The 22553-nt window shown below is 51.8% G+C and overlaps 1 protein-coding gene across 1 annotated transcript in view; it reads right to left on the minus strand.

Moving 5' to 3' along the window:
- Positions 1-22553, minus strand: part of LOC144487196 (serine/threonine-protein kinase WNK2-like) — a gene marked incomplete at its 3' end in the record, with an annotated part of 124144 nt that overhangs the window by 39862 nt on the left and 61729 nt on the right. Inside the window, exons 3-6 of the mRNA XM_078205250.1 lie at positions 16824-16996; positions 11648-11868; positions 2664-2821; positions 307-395 (exon numbers count right to left, since the gene is read on the minus strand). Coding sequence (XP_078061376.1) covers positions 307-395; positions 2664-2821; positions 11648-11868; positions 16824-16996 — 641 coding nt within the window. The remainder of the gene's footprint in view (positions 1-306; positions 396-2663; positions 2822-11647; positions 11869-16823; positions 16997-22553) is intronic.

Consider the following 22553-nt stretch of genomic DNA (forward strand, 5'->3'; position numbering starts at 1 on the left):
ACCCGAGGGGTGTGGGGATGAGAGCACCCGAGGGGGGTGGGGATGAGAGCACCCGAGGGGGGTGGGGATGAGAGCACCCGAGGGGGGTGGGGATGAGAGCACCCGAGGGGGGTGGGGATGAGAGCACCCGAGGGGGGTGGGGATGAGAGCACCCGAGGGGGGTGGGGATGAGAGCACCCGAGGGGGGTGGGGATGAGAGCACCCGAGGGGGGGAGGGGGGGGGGGGGGGTTGAGAGCACCCGAGGGGGTGGGGAGGGGAGTGCCTGAGGGGAGACAACCACCTGAGGGAAAATGACAAAATCCCACCTTTCCGTTTTGTTCTGCTGAATGCATCCTTCGATGATTTCTTTGATTTCTGGATCGCTCACTTTGTTGAAGCTTGCTGGTTTAATGCCCTAGGATAGGACCACAGAAGGCCAGGGTTACAGAAGGCACCTCAGCATTTCGCAAACATCATCCGGCAAGGATTACACACCCCCTCCACACACACCCCATGCTCTAATCCTCGGCACCCAGCATCACCAGATAGAGAATAAACAAAGTTCCAACAGAGGCCATTTGGCCCATTGTATCTGTGCTGTCTCTCTCTGAAGTAGTAGTTCATCTGATGCCATTCCCCGACCTTCACCCCGTAACCCTGCACCATTCATCCCTTTTAGATAAGAATCCAATTCACTCTGGAAACCGTGGACTGATCCTTCCTCCCCCACTCTCTTTGGCAGCACATTGCAGCTCCTAACCACTCGCTGTGAGAAAATGTTTCTCCCTGTGTCGCCACTGCTTCTTTGGTCAATCGCCTTCAATGTGTCTCTCTCTGGTTCCCAATCTTTCTGCCAATGGGAACAGTTCCTCTCCCTCTGTCCCAGACCCTCCTCGTGATTTCAGACACCACGGTCAAATCCCCTCTCAGCCTTCTCCTCTCCTGGGAGAACAGTGCCAACATGACTTTGAGACGGCACCAAAGAAAGTCCCATTTCCTGTGAACTATGGGACCCACCTAGTGCCATTCACAAAACCAAACAGAAACAAAAGTGGCGCAAACAGTCCAGCATTTTGGACCAACAGTGAGGAATAAAGCTTTGATGTCCCATTCCTGGTCTGCGCTGGTGAAGCCGTGGGCAGTGCTGAAGCCACAACTGGCCTTTTCTTTATTCATTTGTGGGACATGGGCGTTGCTGACTGGCCAGCATTTATTGCCCATCCCTAGTTGCCCTTGTTAGGAGGGCAGTTGAGAGTCAACCACATTTCTGAGAGTCTGGAGTCACATGTAGGCCAGACCAGGTAAGGACGGCAGATTTCCTTCCCTAAAGGACATTAGTGAACCAGATGGGTTTTTCCGACAATCGACAATGGTTTCATGGTCATCAGTAGATTCTTAATTCCAGATTATTTTTATTGAATTCAAATTCCACCATCTGTCGTGGCGGGATTCGAACTCCAGAAGGTCAGCCAAGTTTCTGGATTAACAGTCTGGTGATGATACCGCGGGGCCATCATCTCAGCATCTCTGAGTTTGGAAAGATGGAGGGAGTAATCAAGTAAGGGGTCCCGGTGCCCGAGTCCTGGCCAGTGAGATTGGAGAGGGCCCCACATGCTTAGCGGGCAAGGACTGGAGTCAGCTTTACAGTGATGCCCAACACACAGCAATAAGGGGGTACAGGAGGGCACCAGTGAACCTGCATCCAATGACACAACTTAGAATCATCGAATCATACAATGCAGAAGAGGCCCTTCGGCCCATCGAGTCTGCACTGACACATTAGGAACACCTGAACTCCCACCTAACCCCATCTGCCAGCACTTGGCCCATTGCCCTGAATGTTATGATGTGCCAAGTGCTCATCCAGGTACTTTTTAAAGGATGTGAGGCAACCCGCCTCTACCATCCTCCCAGGCAGCGCATTCCAGACCCTCACCACCTTCTGGGTAAAAAGCGTTTCCTCACATCCCCCCTAAACCTCCTGCCCCTCACCTTGAACCTATGTCCCCTTGTGACTGACCCTTCAACTAAGGGGAACAGATGCTCCTTATCCACCCTGTCCATGACCCTCATAATCTTGTACACCTCGATCAGGTCGCCCCTCAATCTTCTCTGCTCCAACGAGAACAACCCAAGCCTATCCAACCTCTCTTCATAACTTAAATGTGCCTTGCGTGGCTGAGAGGGAAAGGAAGGGGGAGGGCACACTGGCAGATTGGAGTGGACCGTGGTGAAAGAAAGTAACCACACTCGAATCTGAGAGTTTCCAGCAAGTAAAGATTTTATTGAAGAAGGTGCCAGAGAAATTAGATCTATCCTGGTTGCTTTCGCAGGGATCTCTCAGCAATGCAAAGTCTGAGTCACAATTTATAGCGCTTGACCAAAGAACAAAGAAAATTACAGCACAGGAACAGGCCCTTCGGCCCTCCAAGCCTGCACCGACCATGCTGCTTGAGTTCACCCTTCCAGGGACCATACCCCTCTATTCCCATCCTATTCCCATCCTATTCATGTATTTGTCAAGACGCCCCTTAAAAGTCACAATTTTCAATTCCGACCTTGGGTCACTGTCTGTTCCCCCGCACAGGCAGTGACCCAAGCCAGGAATCGAACCCGGGTCCCTGGCGCTGTGTCGCAGCAGAGCTAACCACTGTGCCACAGCACCGTCCCATTTCACACTTACGCTGGTTACTTTGCGATATATCTGGGCAGCATTCTGACACTCTGAGTAAGGGTATTCTGAGGTAGCCATCTCCAACATGCACATGCCAAAGGCATAAACATCAACTGATTCGTCGTAATGCTCTTCATACATTTCTGGAGCCATGAACTCTGGAGTGCCTGCGGGAAGATGAACCAAAGACAGTCAAGATTAACACTTGTACGAACAAATGTTTTTTTTTAAATGCCCCCTCCCCCTTCTCCCCTCCTGTGGTGTCCCTGCAGCATGCACCTTTCCCTCGTTGAGCGGGGGAGTGAATGAAGAGCAAGGCCCCCACCAAAGTCACTCCCGCCAACTGGAGGTCAGGAGGTGAGTTACTCACTGCAGGATTCCCAGCCTCTGACCTGCTCTTGTAGCCAGAGTATTTATATGGCTGGTCCAGTTCAGTTTCTGGTCAATGGCAACCCCCAGGATGTTGACAGTGGGGGATTCAATGATGGGAATGCCATGGAATGTCATGGGGAGATGGTTAGATTCTCTCTAACTGGCTGGGTCCAGTTCAGTTTCTGCTCAATGGTAAATGTTGATAATGGGGGATTCAACGATGGTAAAGCCACCGAATGTCACAAAATCGCAGAATCTCACAGCGCAGAAGAGGCCCTTCAGCCCATCGAGTCTGCACTGACACATTAGAAACACCTGAACTCCCACCTAACCCCATCTGCCAGCTCTTGGCCCAGAGCCCTGAATGTTATGATGTGCCAAGTGTTCATCCAGGTACTTTTTAAAGGATGTGAGGCCTCCCGCCTCCTCCACCCTCCCAGGCAGCGCATTCCAGACCCTCACCACCCTCTGGGTAAAAAAGCTTTTCCTCACATCCCCCCTAAACCTCCTGCCCCTCACCTTGAACCGATGTCCCCCTCGTGACTGACCCTTCAACTAAGGGGAACAGCTGTTCTTTATCCACTCTGTCGATGCCCCTCATAATCTTGTACACCTCGATCAGGTCACCCCTCAGTCTTCTCTGCTCCAGAGAAAACAAACCAAGTCTATCCAACCTCTCTTCATAACTGAAATGCTCCATCCCAGGCAGCATCCTGGTCAATCTCCTCTGCACCCCCTCCAGTGCAATCACATCCTTCCTATAATGTGGTGACCAGAACTGCACACAGTGCTCCAGCTGTGACCTCACCAAAGTTCTATCCATCTCCAACATGACTTCCCTACTTTTGTAATCTATGCCTCAATTGAAAAAGACAAGTATCCCATTTGCCCTTTTCACCACCCTACTGACATGCTCTTCCATCTTCAGAGATCTGTGGACAAAGACGCCAAGGTCCCTTTGCTCCACAGAACTTCCTAGTGTCCTACCATTCATTGAGTTCTTCCTTGTCAAATTATTCCTTCCAAAGTGTATCACCTCACACTTTCCAGGGTTAAATTCCATCTGACACTTATCTGCCCATTTGACCATTCCGTCTGTATCTTTTTGTAGCCCAAGACACTCACTGTTAACCACCCGGCCAATCTTTGTCATCCACAAACTTGCTAATCCTACCCCCCCACATAGTCATCAATGTCATTTCTCTAAATGATGAACAATAGGGGATCCAGCACAGATCCCTATGGTATACCACTGGACGCTTCCAGTCACTAAAGCAGCCTTCTGTCATCACCGTCTGTCGCCTACAACTCAACCAATTTTGAATCCACTTTATCAAATTACCCTGCATCCCATGTGAATTTACCTTCCTTACAAGTCTCCCATGTGGGACCTTGTCAAGGGCTTTGCCGAAATCCATATACATTATATCGGCCGCACTAACCTTGTCTACACACTTGGTCACCTCTTCAAAAAATTCAATCAAATTTGTTCGGCATGACCTCCCTCTGACGAAGCCATGCTGACGATCCCTGATCAAGCGTTGCCTCTCCAAGTGGAGATAGATGCTCTCCTTTAGAAGTTTCTCCAATAGTTTCCTACCACTGACGTGAGACTCACTGGTCTGTAGTTCCTTGGTTTGTCTGTACATCCCTCTTTAAATAGCAGAACCGCATTAGCTGTTCTCCAGTCGTCTGGCACCTCCCCCGTGGCCAGAGAGGAATTGGAAATTTGGGTCAGAGCCCCTGCAATCTCCTCTCTTGCCTCCCGCAGCAGCCTAGGGCACAATTCATCCAGACCTGGAGATCTATCCACTTTTAAGGCTGCCAACACACTAATACCTTGTCCTCCCCTCTGTCAATTTGTTCCAGAACCTCACAGTCTCTCTCCCTGAATTCTATCACTGTCCCCATTCACTTGAATGAAGGCGGATGTGAAGTATTCGTTCAACATTCTACCAATGTCCTCTGGCTCCACCCACAGATATCCCCCTTGGTCCCTATGCTTGTCAAGGGGCAATGGTTCGATCCTCTCTTGTTGAAGAGGGCCATTGTCTGGTACTTTTGTGGTGCGAATGTTACTTGACACTTGTCAATCCAAATCACAGGGAGCTGTGGACTGCCGCAAAGGTCCACAGCAGATGCCATCTCCCTGGCCCTGAACTCAACCCTGGAACACCTAAATAACAAAGACACCTATGTCAGACTCCTTTTCATTGACTACAGCTCAGCCTTCAACACCATTATTCCCACGAAACCCATCTCCAAACTCCCTGGCCTGGGCCTCGGCTCCTCCCTCTGCGACTGGATCCTGAACTTCCTAACCCACCGACCACAATCAATAAGGACAGGAAACAACACCTCCTCCACGATCATTCTCAACACCGGTGCCCCACAAGGCTGTGTCCTCATCCCCCTACTATACTCCTTATACACCTATGACTGCGTGGTCAAATTCTCCTCCAGCGCCATTTTCAAGTTTGCTGGCGACACCACCATACTGGGTCAGATCTCAAACAATGTCGAGACAGAGTACAGGATTGGAGGATAGCTAATGTGGTCCCGTTATTTAAGAAGGGTACATAAGAACATAAGAACATGAGAAATAGGAGCAGGAGTAGGCCATCTAGCCCCTCGAGCCTGCCCCGCCATTCAATAAGATCATGGCTGATCTGACGTGGATCAGTACCACTTACCCGTCTGATCCCCATAACCCTTAATTCCCTTACCGATCAGGAATCCATCCATCCGCGCTTTAAACATATTCAGCGAGGTAGCCTCCACCACCTCAGTGGGCAGAGAATTCCAGAGATTCACCACCCTCTGGGAGAAGAAGTTCCTCCTCAACTCTGTCTTAAACCGACCCCCCTTTATTTTGAGGCTGTGTCCTCTAGTTTTATCTTCCTTACTAAGTGGAAAGAATCTCTCCGCCTCCACCCTATCCAGCCCCCGCATTATCTTATAAGTCTCCATAAGATCCCCCCTCATCCTTCTAAACTCCAACGAGTACAAACCCAATCTCCTCAGCCTCTCCTCATAATCCAAACCCCTCATCTCCGGTATCAACCTGGTGAACCTTCTCTGCACTCCCTCCAATGCCAATATATCCTTCCTCATATAAGGGGACCAATACTGCACACAGTATTCCAGCTGCGGCCTCACCAATGCCCTGTACAGGTGCATCAAGACATCCCTGCTTTTATATTCTATCCCCTTCGCAATATAGGCCAACATCCCATTTGCCTTCTTGATCACCTGTTGTACCTGCAGACTGGGCTTTTGCGTCTCATGCACAAGGACCCCCAGGTCCCTTTGCACGGTAGCATGATTTAATTTGTTTCCATTGAGATAATAATCCCATTTGTTATTATTTCCTCCAAAGTGTATAACCTCGCATTTCTCAACGTTATACTCCATTTGCCACATCCTCGCCCACTCACTCAGCCTGTCCAAATCTCTCTGCAGATCTTCTCCGTCCTCCACACGATTCACTTTTCCACTTATCTTTGTGTCGTCTGCAAACTTCATTACCCTACACTCTGTCCCCTCCTCCAGATCATCTATATAAATGGTAAACAGTTGCGGCCCGAGTACCGATCCCTGCGGCACGCCACTAGTTACCTTCCTCCAACCGGAAAAACACCCATTTATTCCGACTCTTTGCTTCCTGTCGGATAGCCAGTCCCCAATCCACTTTAACACACTACCCCCAACTCCGTGTGCCCTAATCTTCTTCAGCAGCCTTTTATGGGGCACCTTATCAAACGCCTTTTGGAAATCCAAAAACACCGCATCCACCGGTTCTCCTCCATCAACCGCCCTAGTCACATCTTCATAAAAATCCAACATGTTCGTCAAGCACGACTTTCCCCTCATGAATCCATGCTGCGTCTGATTGATCGAACCATTTCTATCCAGATGCCCTGCTATCTCCTCTTTAATAATGGATTCCAGCATTTTCCCTACTACAGACGTTAAGCTGACCGGCCTATAGTTACCCGCCTTTTGTCTCCTTCCTTTTTTAAACAGCGGCGTAACATTAGTCGTTTTCCAATCAACCGGCACTACCCCAGAATGCAACGAGTTTTGATAAATAATCACTAACGCATCCACTATTACCTCTGACATTTCTTTCAATACCCTGGGATGCATTCCATCCGGACCCGGGGACTTGTCCACCTTCAGTCCCATTAGTCTACCCAGCACTGCCTCTCTGGTAACATTAATTGTATTAAGTATTTCTCCTGCTGCCAACCCTCTATCGTTAATATTTGGCAAACTATTTGTGTCCTCCACCGTGAAGACCGACACAAAAAACTTATTTAAAGACTCAGCCATATACTCATTTCCCACTATTAACTCCCCCCTCTCGTCCTCCAAGGGTCCAACATTCACTCTAGCCACTCTATTCCTTTTTATATATTTATAAAAACTTTTACTATCATTTTTTATATTAATTGCTAGCCTAGCTTCATAGTCTATCCTTCCTTTCTTTATCGCTTTCTTATTTCTGTAGGTAGGAAGGATAACATTTTTGAGGAGGTAACTAAGTGTGTTGATGAAGGTAGGGCAGTTGATGTCATATACATGGATTTTAGTAAGGCGTTTGATAAGGTCCCCCATGGTCGGCTTATGATGAAAGTGAGGAGGTGTGGGATAGAGGGAAAGTTGGCCGATTGGATAGGTAACTGGCTATCTGATCGAAGACAGAGGGTGGTGGTGGATGGAAAATTTTCGGACTGGAGGCAGGTTGCCAGCGGAGAGCCACAGGGATCAGTGCTTGGTCCTCTGCTCTTTGTGATTTTTATTAATGACTTAGAGGAGGGGGCTGAAGGGTGGATCAGTAAATTTGCTGATGACACCAAGATTGGTGGAGTAGTGGATGAGGTGGAGGGCTGTTGTAGGCTGCAAAGGGACATAGATAGGATGCAAAGCTGGGCTGAAAAATGGCAAATGGAGTTTAACCCTGATAAATGTGAGGTGATTCATTTTGGTAGGACTAATTTAAATGTGGATTACAGGGTCAAAGGTAGGGTTCTGAAGACTGTGGAGGAACAGATAGATCTTGGGGTCCATATCCACAGATCTCTAAAGGTTGCTACTCAAGTGGATAGAGCTGTGAAGAAGGCCTATAGTGTGTTAGCTTTCATTAACAGGGGGTTGGAGTTTAAGAGCCGTGAGGTTATGCTGCAACTGCACAGGACCTTGGTGAGACCACATTTGGAATATTGTGTGCAGTTCTGGTCACCTCACTATAAGAAGGATGTGGAAGCGCTGGAAAGAGTGCAGAGGAGATTTACCAGGATGCTGCCTGGTTTGGAGGGTCGGTCTTATGAGGAAAGGTTGAGGGAGCTAGGGCTGTTCTCTCTGGAGCGGAGGAGGCTGAGGGGAGACTTAATAGAGGTTTATAAAATGATGAAGGGGATAGATAGAGTGAACGTTCAAAGACTATTTCCTCGGGTGGATGGAGCTATTACAAGGGGGCATAACTATAGGGTTCGTGGTGGGAGATGCAGGGAGGATATCAGAGGTAGGTTCTTTACGCAGAGAGTGGTTGGGGTGTGGAATGGACTGCCTGCAGTGATAGTGGAGTCGGACACTTTAGGAACATTTAAGCGGTTATTGGATAGGCACATGGAGCACACCAGGATGATAGGGAGTGGGATAGGTTGATCTTGGTTTCAGATAAAGCTCGGCACAACATCGTGGGCCGAAGGGCCTGTTCTGTGCTGTACTGTTCTATGTTCTATGACCCGGGAAATTATAGGCCAGTGAGCTTGACGTCCGTGGTCGGGAAGTTGTTGGAGAGGATTCTTAGAGATAGGATGTATGCGCATTTAGAAAGGAATAAACTCATTAACGATAGTCAGCATGGTTTTGTGAGAGGGAGGTCATGCCTCACAAACCTGGTGGAGTTTTTTGAAGTAGTGACTAGAATGGTTGACGAGGGAAGGGCCGTGGATGTCGTCTATATGGACTTTAGTAAAGCATTTGACAAAGTCCCTCATGGTAGGCTGGTGCAAAAGGTTGGATCTCATGGGATAAGGGGGGAGGTGGCTAGATGGGTGGAGAACTGGCTTGGTCACAGAAGACAGAGGGTGGTAGTGGAAGGGTCTTTTTCCGGCTGGATGCCTGTGACAAGTGGTGTTACGCAGGGCTCTGTATTGGGACCTCTGCTGTTTGTGATTTATATAAACGACCTGAAAGGTGGTGTAACTGGGGTGATCAGTAAGTTTGCGGATGACACGAAAATGGCTGGACTTGCAGATAGTGAGGAACATTGTCAGAGGCTACAGAAGGATATAGATAGACTGGAAATTTGGGCAAAGAAATGGCAGATGGAGTTCAATCCAGATAAATGCGAAGTGATGCATTTTGATAGAACTAACGTAGGGGGGAGCTATACGATAAATGGCAGAACCATAAAGGGTGTAGATACGCAGAGGGACCTGGGTGTGCAAGTCCACAGATCCTTGAAGGTGATGTCTCAGGTGGAGAAGGTAGAGAAGGCATATGGCATACTTGCCTTTATAGGACGGGGCATAGAGTATAAAAGTTGGGGTCTGATGTTGCAGTTGTATAGAACGTTGGTTCGGCCGCATTTGGAATACTGCGCCCAGTTCTGGTCGCCACACTACCAGAAGGACGTGGAGGCTTCAGAGAGAGGGCAGAGGAGGTTTACCAGGATGTTGCCTGGTATGGAAGGGCTTAGTTATGAGGAGAGATTGGGTAAACTGGGGTTGTTCTCACTGGAAAGACGGAGGATGAGGGGTGACCTAATAGAGGTGTATAAAATTATGAAAGGCATAGATAGGGTGAACGGTGGGAAGCTTTTTCCCAGGTCGGTGGTGACGTTCACGAGGGGACATAGGTTCAAGGTGAGGAGGAGGAGGGGGGGGGGGGGGGGTGTTTAACACGGATATCAGAAGGACGTATTTTACACAGAGGGTGGTGGGGGCCTGGAATGCGCTGCCGGGCAAGGTGGTGGAGGCGGACACACTGGCAACGTTTAAGACTTATCTAGATAGCCACATGAACGGAGTGGGAATGGAGGGATACAAAAGAATGGTCTAGTTTGGACCAGGGAGCGGCGCGGGCTTGGAGGGCCAAAGGGCCTGTTCCTGTGCTGTATTGTTCTTTTGTTTGTTTTTTGTTGAATGAGACAGAGAATCTGGTGAAGTGGTGCAGCAACAATAATCTCTTCCTCATGTCAACAACTTCAGGAAGCGTAGTGGAGATCAATGGGGATGAAGTAGAAAGGGTCAGGAGCTTCAGGTTTTTAGGTGTCCAGATCACCAACAACCTGTCCTAGTCCCCCCATGCCGACACTATAGTTAAGAAAGCCCACCGACGCCTCTACTTTGTCAGAAGACTAAGGAAATTTGGCATGCCAGCTTCGACTCTCATCAACTTTTACAGATGTACCATAGAAAGCATTCTTTCTGGTTGTGTCACAGCTTGGTATAGCGGCATGGTGGCACAGTGGTTAGCACTGCTGCCTCTCAGCGCCAGGGACCCGGATTCAATTCCTGGCTTGGGTCTCTGTCTGTGTGGAGTTTTCACATTCTTCCCATGTCTGCGTGGGTTTCCTCCGGGTCTTTAAACTTTTAAAAAACTTTTACAACTTTTTCCTGCTCTGCCCAAGACCGCAAGAAACTACAAAAGGTCGTGAATGTAGCCCAATCCATCACGCAAACTAGCCTCCCTTCCATTGACTCTGTCTACACTTCCCGCTGCCTCGGCAAAGCAGCCAGCATAATTAAGGACCCCACACACCCTGCTCATTCTCTCTTCCATCTTCTTCCGTTGAGAAAAGGATACAAAAGTCTGAGGCCATGTACTAACCGACTCAAGAACAGCTTCTTCCCTGTTGCCATCAGACTTTTGAATGGACCTACCTCGTACTAAATTGATCTTTCTCTACACCCTAGCTATGACTGTAACACTACATTCTGCACGCTCTCCTTTCCTTCTCCATAAACGGTATACTTTGTCTGTATAGCGCGCAAGAAACAATTCTTTTCACTGTATACTAATATATTTAACAATAATAAATCAAATCAAACTCAAACCAACATGTCAGGCACAACCAGGGGTTTTTGGGGCCACAGATCAGCCTTGGTTTGAACACGCCCATAAAGAAGTGTCTCTGCCATCCCGGCACTGCCAGCTTGGAATGAGAGTTCCCGACACGCAGGCTACCAAGTAAGCCAAGCTGATGGACTATGACGATGCTGCCGTGTTGATGGACATCATTCTCACCTGCTCCTGGGTTAAGGCCACACTCAAGCACATAATCCAGGCCAACACTCGGGCACAGTAGTGAGGGAGTACCACACTGTTGGAAGTGCCGTTTTGCAGTTAAACTGAGGCCCCCCTGGGTAGCACTATTTCAAAGAGTGGCGGAGCTCTCCTCGCTAATATTCATCCCTCAACCAACACCATGGTTGTGGGAGCTTACTGCGAGCAAATTGGTTGCCACACCTGCGACATCAATCTCTGGACTACAACAAGTACTTAATTGACTGCATAGCATCCTGGGACATCCTGAGGTCATGAGAAACGCATGATCATTCATTTGTAACAACTGAGAACAGGAGGGGAGAGAGAAAATATATAATTACCTATAACACTTTTAGCGAAGGATGTGCGCATTAGGGTAGCAAGGCCCAGATCCCCAATTTTGACAGATCCAGTGGGCCCGGTGATGAAGATGTTGTCACACTTCAAGTCTCGGTGAACAATCGGCGGTGTACGAGTGTGGAGAAAATGCAAGCCCTTCAGGATCTGCCTGCACCAGCTCCGCAAAACCTTCGGCTTCATCACTTTGAACCGCTTCAGGTATCTGGAGAGGAGAACACAGTTCACACCAATGAGCATGCATACAGCTGCCGCTGAAGCCCGCCCAGCTGCAGACATGCCTTGTCCACCATGGAAAGATTACAATCAAATCAAACATCAATCCAGGCCAAGATCACAGGATAAAAACAGATGAGGACTGGCCATTCGGCCCATCATACTTGTGCCAGTTCTTTCAAGGAGCTATCCAATTGGTTGCACAGCCCAGCTCTTTTCCTATCATATTAAGGGCGGCTTGGCGGCACAGTGGTTAGCACTGCTGCCTCACAGCGCCTGTGACCCGGGTTCAATTCCCGGCTTGGGTCACTGTCTGTGTGGAGTCTGCACGTTCTCCCCGTGTCTGCGTGGGTTTCCTCCGGGTGCTCCGGTTTCCTCCCAGAGTCCGAAAGACGCGCTGATTAGGGTGCATTGGCCATGCTAAATTCTCCCTCAGTGTACCCGAACAGGCGCCGGAGTGCGGCGACTGGGGGATTTTCACAGTAACTTCATTGCAATGTTAATGGAAGCCTACTTGTGACACAAATAAAATATCCTTAAACTTCGAAATTTGTTTTACCCTTCAAGTATTTATCTAATACCGGGGAAGATGGTGGCGTAGTAGCAATGTCACTGAGCTAGTAATCCAGAGGCCCAGGCTAATGCTCTGGGGACACAGATTCAAATCCCAGCTGGTTGAACTTAAATTCAATTAATAAATTTGGAATTGAAAAGCTGGTCTCAGTAATGGTCTTATAAACCCATCTGAGGGAGTACAGAGAAGGTTCACCAGGTTGATACCAGAGATGAGGGGGTTAGCTTATGATGAGAGATTGAGTAGATTGGGCCTGTACTCGTTGGAGTTTAGAAGGCTGAGGGGAGATCTTATAGAGACATATAAGATAATGAATGGGCTCGACAGGTTAGAAGCAGCGAGGTTATTTCCACTTACAATGGAAACAAGAACTAGAGGACACAGCCTCAAAATAAGGGGAGTCAGTTTGGGACAGAGTTGAGGAGGAACTTCTTCTCTCAGAGGGTAGTGAATCTCTGGAATTCTCTGCCCATTGAAGCAGTGGAGGCTACCTCGTTAAATATGTTTAAGTCACAGATAGATAGATTTCTGATCAATAAGGGAATTAAGGGTTATGGGGAGCGGGCGGGTAAGTGGAACTAAACCACTATCAGATCAGCCATGATCTTATTGAATGGCGGGGCAGGCTCGAGGGGCTGGATGGCCAACTCCTGCTCCTATTTCTTATGTTCTTATGTCTCACTAATGTCCTTCAGGGAAGGAAATCTGCCATCCTTACCCGGTCTGGCCTACATGTGATTCCAGAGCCACAGCAATGTGGTTGACTCTCAACTGCCCTCTGAAATGGCCGCAGCAAGACACCCAGTTCCCAAGGAGTAATTAGGGATCGGTATCAAATGCTAGCCTTGCCAATGATGCCCGTGACAGAATAGAATTTTAAAAAATTCTTCTTTTGCAAGTTCCTATTGAATCTGCTTGTGCCGTTCTTACAGGCAGCGTGTTCCAGATCATAACTCGCTGCACAAAAAAAAAACATTCTCACCTCTCCATCTCCGGTTCTTTTAGCAATTACCTTAAATTTGCATCCCCCCCACCTCCTGACCCGCCCGTCACTGGAAAGAGCTTCTCTTGGACTGCGATTATTCCCCAGTGAGCGGAGGTGGCCACAAAGACATTTAACAAACACTCAAAATTTTGAGGGGGCCTCGAGACGAACAAATGAGGAAAAACTGTTTCCAGTGGCAGGAGGCTTGGTAACCAGAGCGGACGTCGATTCAAGAGAATCGGAACAAGACCATTTCACGAATGCAGGCAGGAGGCGGCCATTTGGCCCACCGAGACTGCACTGACAACAATCCCAACCAGGCCCTATCCCCATACCTTCACGTATTTACCCTGCTAATCCCCCTGACACTAAGGGGCAATTTATCATGGCCAATCCACCTATCCTGCACGTCTTTCGGACTGTGGAGGAAACCGGCGCACCCGGAGGAAACCCACGCAGACATGGGGAGAATGTGCAAACTCCACACAGACAGTCACCCAAAGCCGGAATCAAACCTGGGTCCCTGGCGCCGTGAGGCAGCAGTGCTAACACAACAAGAATCCCTCGGCCAGACGAGCTGGGACAGGGGCGAAGGCAGATAACATTACGGAGGCAGAAACTGAGTGGTTTTAGTGACAGAACAAACATGCTGTCAGCAGCGCAGATCAGTGTCAAGTCTGACACCCTGGTCATGAACAGGCTGGCTAAGTCACAGGAAGTTAGCAGGTGGCTAGGGAATGGAGTTTGAAGTGGCAACCAAAAACAGCGGCAGCAACCTTCCAAATATTTAACTGGGGTGGGGGGAATTTATGAAGTGGTGACGCACCCCTCTCCCTCACAACCCGCCCCAGCAGAGAGAAGGACGCAAGCTGCTGAGCAACTCTAAGTCTTTCCTTTGCACCCTTCTGATGACTGAAAGGCTGGTTGCAGCATCAGAGGACCAGGGAGTTGTCTGCCACACCCTCAAGACTGGTTTTGTTCCTGGAATATTCCACCTTGCGGCAAACTATCCCACCTCGGGAGCTGGGGCAGACAAAGGAGAAAGCAAACACATGATAGGTAGGGACAGGTGGCCAAGACAACCGGCATTCAAGACAGGGACCAGGAGAATTTTCTTTTCTCTGAGAGTTGCACAACTTTGGAACTCTCCACAGAAGGTGATGGGTTTGGGGGGGGGGGGGCCGAGAGGGGGGCGCGGGCGCGGGCGCCGAGCGGGGCGCGGCGCGCCGAGAGGGGGGGCGCGGGCGCCGAGAGGGGGGCGCGGGCGCCGAGAGGGGGGGGCGCGGGCGCCGAGAGGGGGGCGCGGGCGCCGAGAGGGGGGGCGCGGGCGCCGAGAGGGGGGCGCGGGCGCCGAGAGGGGGGCGCGGGCGCCGAGAGGGGGGGCGCGGGCGCCGAGAGGGGGGCGCGGGCGCCGAGAGAGGGGGCGCGGGCGCCGAGAGGGGGGGCGCGGGCGCCGAGAGGGGGGGCGCGGGCGCCGAGAGGGGGGGCGCGGGCGCCGAGAGGGGGGGGGCGCGGGCGCCGAGAGGGGGGGCGCGGGCACAGGCGCCGAGAGGGGGGCGCGGGCACAGGCGCCGAGAGGGGGGGCCGCGGGCACAGGCGCCGAGAGGGGGGGCGCGGGCACAGGCGCCGAGAGGGGGGCGCGGGCACAGGCGCCGAGAGGGGGCGCGGGCACAGGCGCCGAGAGGGGGCGCGCGGGCACAGGCGCCGAGAGGGGGCGCGCGGGCACAGGCGCCGAGAGGGGGCGCGCTGGCACAGGCGCCGAGAGGGGGCGCGCGGGCACAGGCGCCGAGAGGGGGCGGCGGGCACAGGCGCCGAGAGGGGGCGCGCGGGCACAGGCGCCGAGAGGGGGCGCGCGGGCACAGGCGCCGAGAGGGGGCGCGCGGGCACAGGCGCCGAGAGGGGGCGCGCGGGCACAGGCGCCGAGAGGGGGCGCGCGGGCACAGGCGCCGAGAGGGGGCGCGCGGGCACAGGCGCCGAGAGGGGGCGCGCGGGCACAGGCGCCGAGAGGGGGCGCGCGGGCACAGGCGCCGAGAGGGGGCGCGCGGGCACAGGCGCCGAGAGGGGGCGCGCGGGCACAGGCGCCGAGAGGGGGCGCGCGGGCACAGGCGCCGAGAGGGGGCGCGCGGGCACAGGCGCCGAGAGGGGGCGCGCGGGCACAGGCGCCGAGAGGGGGCGCGCGGGCACAGGCGCCGAGAGGGGGCGCGCGGGCACAGGCGCCGAGAGGGGGCGCGCGGGGCACAGGCGCCCGAGAGGGGGCGCGCGGGCACAGGCGCCGAGAGGGGCGCGCGGGGCACAGGCGCCGAGAGGGGGCGCGCGGGCACAGGCGCCGAGAGGGGGCGCGCGGGCACAGGCGCCGAGAGGGGGCGCGCGGGCACAGGCGCCGAGAGGGGGCGCGCGGGCACAGGCGCCGAGAGGGGGCGCGCGGGCACAGGCGCCGAGAGGGGGCGCGCGGGCAACAGGCGCCCGAGAGGGGGCGCGGGGCACAGGCGCCGAGAGGGGGCGCGCGGGCACAGGCGCCGAGAGGGGGCTCGGGCAGGCGTCGAGAGGGGGCGCGCGGGCACAGGCGCCGAGAGGGGGCGCGCGGGCACAGGCAGCCGAGAGGGGGGCGCGCGGGCACAGGCGCCGAGAGGGGGCGCGCGGGCACAGGCGCCGAGAGGGGGCGCGCGGGCACAGGCGCCGAGAGGGGCGCGCGGGCACAGGCGCCGAGAGGGGGCGCGCGGGCACAGGCGCCGAGAGGGGGGCGCGCGGGCACAGGCGCCGAGAGGGGGCGGCGCGGGCACAGGCGCCGAGAGGGGGCGCGCGGGCACAGGCGCCGAGAGGGGCGCGCGGGCCAGGCGCCGAGAGGGGCACCCCAAGAGGGGGCGCGCGGGCACAGGCGCCGAGAGGGGCGCGCGGGCACAGGCGCCGAGAGAGGGGCACGCACAGGCGCGGAGAGAGTGGCGGGTGCGGGCACAGGCGGGGAGAGAGGCACACGCTCGCACAGGCGTGGACAGTGTTGCGGGCTCGCACAGGTGCGCACAGCCACAGACAGAGGCGCGGACGTGCACCCGCGGACAGAGGCGCGGGCGCGCACACGCCGACAGAGACGCGCGCGCACACACACCGACAGGAGGCGCGCAGGCATACACGCGGCCAATTGACCTAACCTACACATCTTTGGATACTAAGGGGCATGGCCAATCCACCCAACCTGGACTGTGGGAGGAAACCGGTGCACCCAGAGGAAACCCATGCAGACACAGGGGGAATGTGCAAACTCCACACAGTCACTCGAGGCCGGAATCGAACCCGGGACCCTGTCACCCCGCCCCAAAGGTTTTCATGGCTGAGGTGATTTTGAAGGAAGAGCCAGGCCAGAGGCAAGGCCTCCGAGGTTTTCACTCACGTCTTGAGGGTTCCCGATGTCATCAGCTCGTGACCAGCACAATGCACTTCTTCCCCTTTCAACGTCGACTCCCAGGAGTCGTAAAACCGCACGATATTGGGATGCTGCAAACCCTTCAGCATTTCCGCCTCCTCTTTGAACCTCTGCTGCTCAGCTTTGGTGAGTTTCCTGTCCTACAGAGCAAAGGGGAGAAGAGATTGTTTTATTTTTAGTGAGAGATGGACAAGAGGGTTTGGGTAAGGAGATGGAAGGTGGAGAGCGGGTTAAATGCCAGAAACATATTCTGCTGCAATAAGGGACAATGCAGCACAGATTCCCTAGGGCTCCAGCGGGGAGAGATGCATGCACTGAACAATGTGGTAGTCACACGGAGGGGGAAGGTCAGCTTAAGCTCAGTTGACTGGACGGCTGGTTCATGATGCAGAGCAATGCCAACAGTGGGGGCTCAATTCCCGTACTGGCTCAGGTTATTCACAAAGGCCCCACCTCCTCACCCTTGCCTGAGGTGTGGTGGTTCTCAGGTTAAATCACCACGAGTCAGCCTATAGTCATCTGGGACTACAACGCCTTTGCCTTTTAATTACACCCAGTAGAAGCCGCGAGCTCTGGTCTGTGCTGGTCGATTAAGATATTGATCAGTAAGCAACATGACAGGTCGACAGGGCGGTGAAGAAGGCGTTTAGCACACTGGCCTTTATCAATCAGGGCACTGAGTATGGGAGTTGGGACATTATGTTACAGTTGCATAAGTCCGTGGTGAGGCCACACTTGGAGTATTGTGTACAGTTTTGGTCACCCTATCGGAAAGACACTGATAAACTGGAAAGAGTGCAGAGCAGATTTCCGAGGATGTTGCCAGGACTACTGGGGCCTGAGTTAGAGGGAGCTGTTGGCCAGGCTGGGACTTTATTCCTTGGAGCGTAGGAGAATGAGGGGCGAGGTGTATAAAATCATGAGGGACAGAGATAGGATGAACGCACATAATCTTTTTCCCAGGGAAGGGGAATTCAAAACTAGGGGGAGGGTAGGGTAGCAAGGCCCAGATCCCCAAAGATTTCAGAGAGACTGGAGGGGCAACTTCTTCACGCAGAGGGTGGTGTGAATGTGGAATGAGCTGCCAGAGACAGTGGTTGAGGCGAGTTCAATAGCAACATTTAGAAAGCATTTGGATAAGTACATGGATGGGAAAGGATTAGAGGGAGATGGACCAAATGTGGGGAATTGGGACTAGCTGGGAGGGCACCATGGACCGGTTGGGCTGAAGGGCCTGTTTCTATGCTGTATTGCTCTATGACTCGAATGATTGGGCTGATTTGGTTGAACAGGTTTAAGGGGCTGAATCTTCTCCTGTGTTCAAGCCAAGGCAGCCACTGAATCCATCCTGAGTAGGTGTGGGATTTTTACAAGGCAGAGGTTATAGAAGTTAATTTGTGCTTTTGTGCCTTTGCTCTGCTGCCCCTCCAACAGGCTTGAAAAAGCCTCTAAAATACTGTGGTGGTGGCCTTGGCTCAATGTGTAGAATTCTAACTCCAGTGGGAAGGCCGTGGGTTCAAGTCCCACTGCCCAAAATTGAGTGCCCAATCAAGGCCAACTCCTTTGGTGCAGCGCCGAAGGAGTGCTGCACTGTTGGGGTTGCCACCTTTCATATCAGGCATTAAACCAAGGCCCTGTCTGCTCTCCCCTGGCATTGCATCAAAGAACTTTCGAAAGTTCCCCAGACTCTGGAAAGGTCCCATCAGATTGGAAAAGACCAACGGTCTATTCAAGAACTGAGGGAGACAGAAGGCAGAAAACTACAGACCAGTTCGTCTGACATCTGTCACTGGGAAAATACGAGGACCTGCTCAGGAAGTTGCAGCGAGGCACTTGGAAAATAAAATCAGACAGAGTCAACATGATTTTGTGAAGGGGAAATCATTAGCCAATTGCCCAATTCATCAAAGTTTTTTGAGGAAGAAACAAGCAATGTGAATAAAGGGGAATGTGTAGATGTGGTGGACTTGGATTGCCAAAAGGCATTTGATAAGGTGCCACATCAAAGGTTACCTAGCAAAATAAGAGCTTATGATGTAGGGGGTGATATATCAGCATGGAGAGGATTGGTACACTAACAGGACATTTTGGGGTGGCAATCTGTAAGTAATGGAGTGTCACAGCGATCACTGCTGTGGCTTCAGCTATGGCGACACAAAGGTGGGTAAGAGAGTAAGTTGCGAGGAGGACAAAAGGAGTCTGCAAAGGGATATAGGCAGGTTAAGTGACTGGGCACAAATTTGACAAATGGAGTACAATGTGGGAAGCTGTGAACTTGTTCACTGAGGCAGGTAACATAGAGAAGTAGCAGATTATTTAACTGGCGAGAGATTTCAGAACCCTTGAGGTACAGAAGGATCAGGATAACCTGGTGTACGAATCACAAAAAATTAATTTGCAAGACACAACAAGTAAGCAAATGGAACGTCGGCATTTATTAAAAAGGGAGTTGAGTGTAAAGGGAGGGAAGTTTTGCTGCATTAGTAAAGGGCTTTGGCAACTGTGTACCTGTGAGACACACACGCGCAGACACACCCGGGCCGAGGCGCACAGACACACAAAATTTTGTTTAGGGTTGGCGAGTTAGCTGAAAAGAGAGTCAGAAAATGCACATACAGAAACAGAAATGAACTAACATAGGAAACTCAGCATGGCTGGTTTCACTAAGCCTGCCACAGACGAGTACTATCTCCCATTTCAAGTTTGCTGATAGGTTCTGGACATTTATTAAATGAGTGAATAAGGCAACAGTAGCTAAAGTTTTATTTGGAACATGAACACTGACAGAGGTTGGGCTGATATATTTCTGATATATAAAACGCTGGAAAATATTCACCATTCTAAGAACAGAATCATTTTTAACTTTGCGTTGGTATGAATAAATGGCAAATATCCGGGTTGGTATTGCTCTGACACTAGGGGGCAATGCCACACACAGACACCGGTACCAGAGCTGTATGCAGGATTGGAAGGAGACACAGGCACACATACAGTTTCCTCCCTCCCGCCGCCACCCCCCCCCCCCCACCACCCGCCCCCAGCCTCTTCTCTCTCCCTCCCCCCTCCTCATCCACACAACTCTTTTCATTTTCCTCTTAAAGGCAATATGCCTTGCCTTTACACCCCAGCAGGCGCTGCCTGCGTACTCTTGTCAGCAGGCTCTTTGACCTGAGAAGGCATCGCAGCAGAATGTGGATCTGGCATCCATGAAACGCTGGCTCTCCAGCAGAGGGTGGCTGGAAAAAGTGATGAAGTTGTGGAACCATGGCTGGATTTGCTCCCGACCAATGCTTGACACATCGGGAGATATTAAGGCAGGTGAGCCAAGGCATGATCAACACATCTTAAAGGAGGAAAGATGGATGAGAGATATTTAGGCAGGGAATTCCAGAGCTCTGTGCCCCAGGCAGCCCAGGACCCAACCACACATTTTAAAAAAATAACCATTGGCAGAATGCGGGGGTCGCTGGCTACGCCCAGCAGTTTTCATCCATCTCCAATCGTTCCTCCAGAAGGTGGTGGTGATGTGCCGCTTGAGACCACTACGGGCCCAGTGGCATAGGCTGTTACGGAGGGAGATCCAGAATTTTGACCCATGAAGGGATTGTGGTGCGATTAAAACTGGCGATGTGCAAGAGGCCAGAATTGGAAAAGCGCAGAGATCGCGAGGCTGGTAAGGCTGAAGGAGGTGAGAGAAGCGGGATGGTTTGGGGTTGGGAGGAGTTTTAAGTTTTTAAGTTCATTCATCATGTTGTCTACATGGACTTTAGTAAGGCCTTTGACAAGGTCCCTCATGGCAGACTGGTACAGAAGGTGAAGTCACACGGGATCAGAGGTGAGCTAGCAAGGTGGATACAAACCTGGCTCGGCCATAGAAGACAGAGGGTAGCAGTGGAAGGGTGTGTTTCTGAATGTAGGGCTGTGACAAGTGGTGTTCCTCAAGGATCAGTGATGGGACCTTTCCTGTTTGTAATATATATATAAATGATTTGGAGGAAAATGTAAGTGGATTGATTAGTAAGTTTGCGGACGACTCAAAGGTTGGTGGATTTGCGGATAGCGATGAGGACCATCAGAGGATACAGCAGGATATAGATCAGTTGGAGACTTGGGCGGAGAGGTGGCAGATGGAGTTCAATCTGGACAAATGTGACGTAATGCATTTTGGAAGGTCTAATACAGACAGGAAATATATAGTAAATGGCAGAACCCTTCAGAGTATTGATAGGCAAAGGGATCTGGGTGTACAGGTACACAGGTCGCTGAAAGTGTTAATGCAGGTGGAGAAGGTAGTCAAGAAGGCATACGGCATGCTTCCCCTCATTGGCCGGGGCATTGAGTTTAAAAATTGGCAAGTCATGTTACAGCTTTAAAGAACCTTAGTTAGGCCACACTTGGAATATAGTGTTCAATTCTGGTCACCACACTACCAGAAGGATGTGGAGGCTTTGGAGAGGGTACAGAAAAGATTTACCAGGATGTTGCCTGGTATGGAGGGCATTAGCTATGAGGAGAGGTTGGAGAAACTTGGTTTGTTCTCACTGGAGCAACGGAGGTTGAGGGGAGACCTGATAGAAGTCTACAAGATTATGAGAGGCATGGACAGAGTGGATAGTCAGAAACTTTTTCCCAGGTGGAAGAGTCAATTACTAGGGGGCACAGGTTTAAGGTGAGAGGAGCAAGGGTTAAAGGAGATGTACGAGGCAGACTTTTTACACAGAGTGGTAGGTGCCTGGAACTCATTGCCAGTGGGGGTAGTGGAAGCGGATACAGTAGTGATTTTTAAGGGGCGTCTTGACAAGTACATGAATAGGATGGGAATAGAGGGATATGGTCCCCAGAAGGGTAGGGGGTTTTAGTTCAGTCGGGCAGCATGGTCGGTGCAGGCTTGGAGGGCCGAAGGGCCTGTTCCTGAGCTGTAATTTTCTTTGTTCTTTGTATCAATGTCACAAGGAGGCTTACATTAACACTGCAATGAAGTTACTATGAAAATCCCCAAGTCGCCACACTCCAGCACCTGTTTGGGTACACTGAGGGAGAATTTAGCATGGCCAATGCATCTAACCAGCACGTCTTTCTGACTGTGGAAGGAAACCGGAGCACCCGGAGGAAACCCACGCAGACACAGGGAGAATGTGCAGACTCCGCACAGACAGTGACCCAAGCCGGAAATCGAACCCGGGTTCCTGGTGTTGTGAGACAGCAGTGCTAACCACTGTGGGGAAGGAGGTAGTGACGAGGGTGGGGTTTGGTAACCAAGATGAGGATTTTAAAATTGACGCGTTCCCGGAAGATGTCCCATCGTGGGCTAGCGAGCACAGGTAAGTATGCACACACATTACTCTGATCCTGCACACACAGGTGCCAATTCTGTAGAGAGACAGCAGAATCGCATCAACAACTGGGGCGCAGCATTACTTCTGCACTGCTGCCTCACTTATATGTGAAGAATGGTTTGTGTTCTTGATCACTGAATACAACACCAATCAACTCTAATCACAGCCAAACATCCAAGATAAACATATTATTAACTGTGGTGATAAAAAAGGCAATAAAATTTAACCATGAATAAGCTGAAGCAATACAACTATTCACCTGGAAATACAGATTCCTCATCAGTGTTTGGACAGGTCTGTCGCTGTATAACACTTGGGTACAGTATTGGTGGGGATGGGACTGTCACTGTATAACATTGGG

Source organism: Mustelus asterias, unplaced genomic scaffold (genome assembly GCF_964213995.1).
Source record: "Mustelus asterias unplaced genomic scaffold, sMusAst1.hap1.1 HAP1_SCAFFOLD_642, whole genome shotgun sequence".
In the NCBI taxonomy this organism is placed as follows: domain Eukaryota; kingdom Metazoa; phylum Chordata; class Chondrichthyes; order Carcharhiniformes; family Triakidae; genus Mustelus; species Mustelus asterias.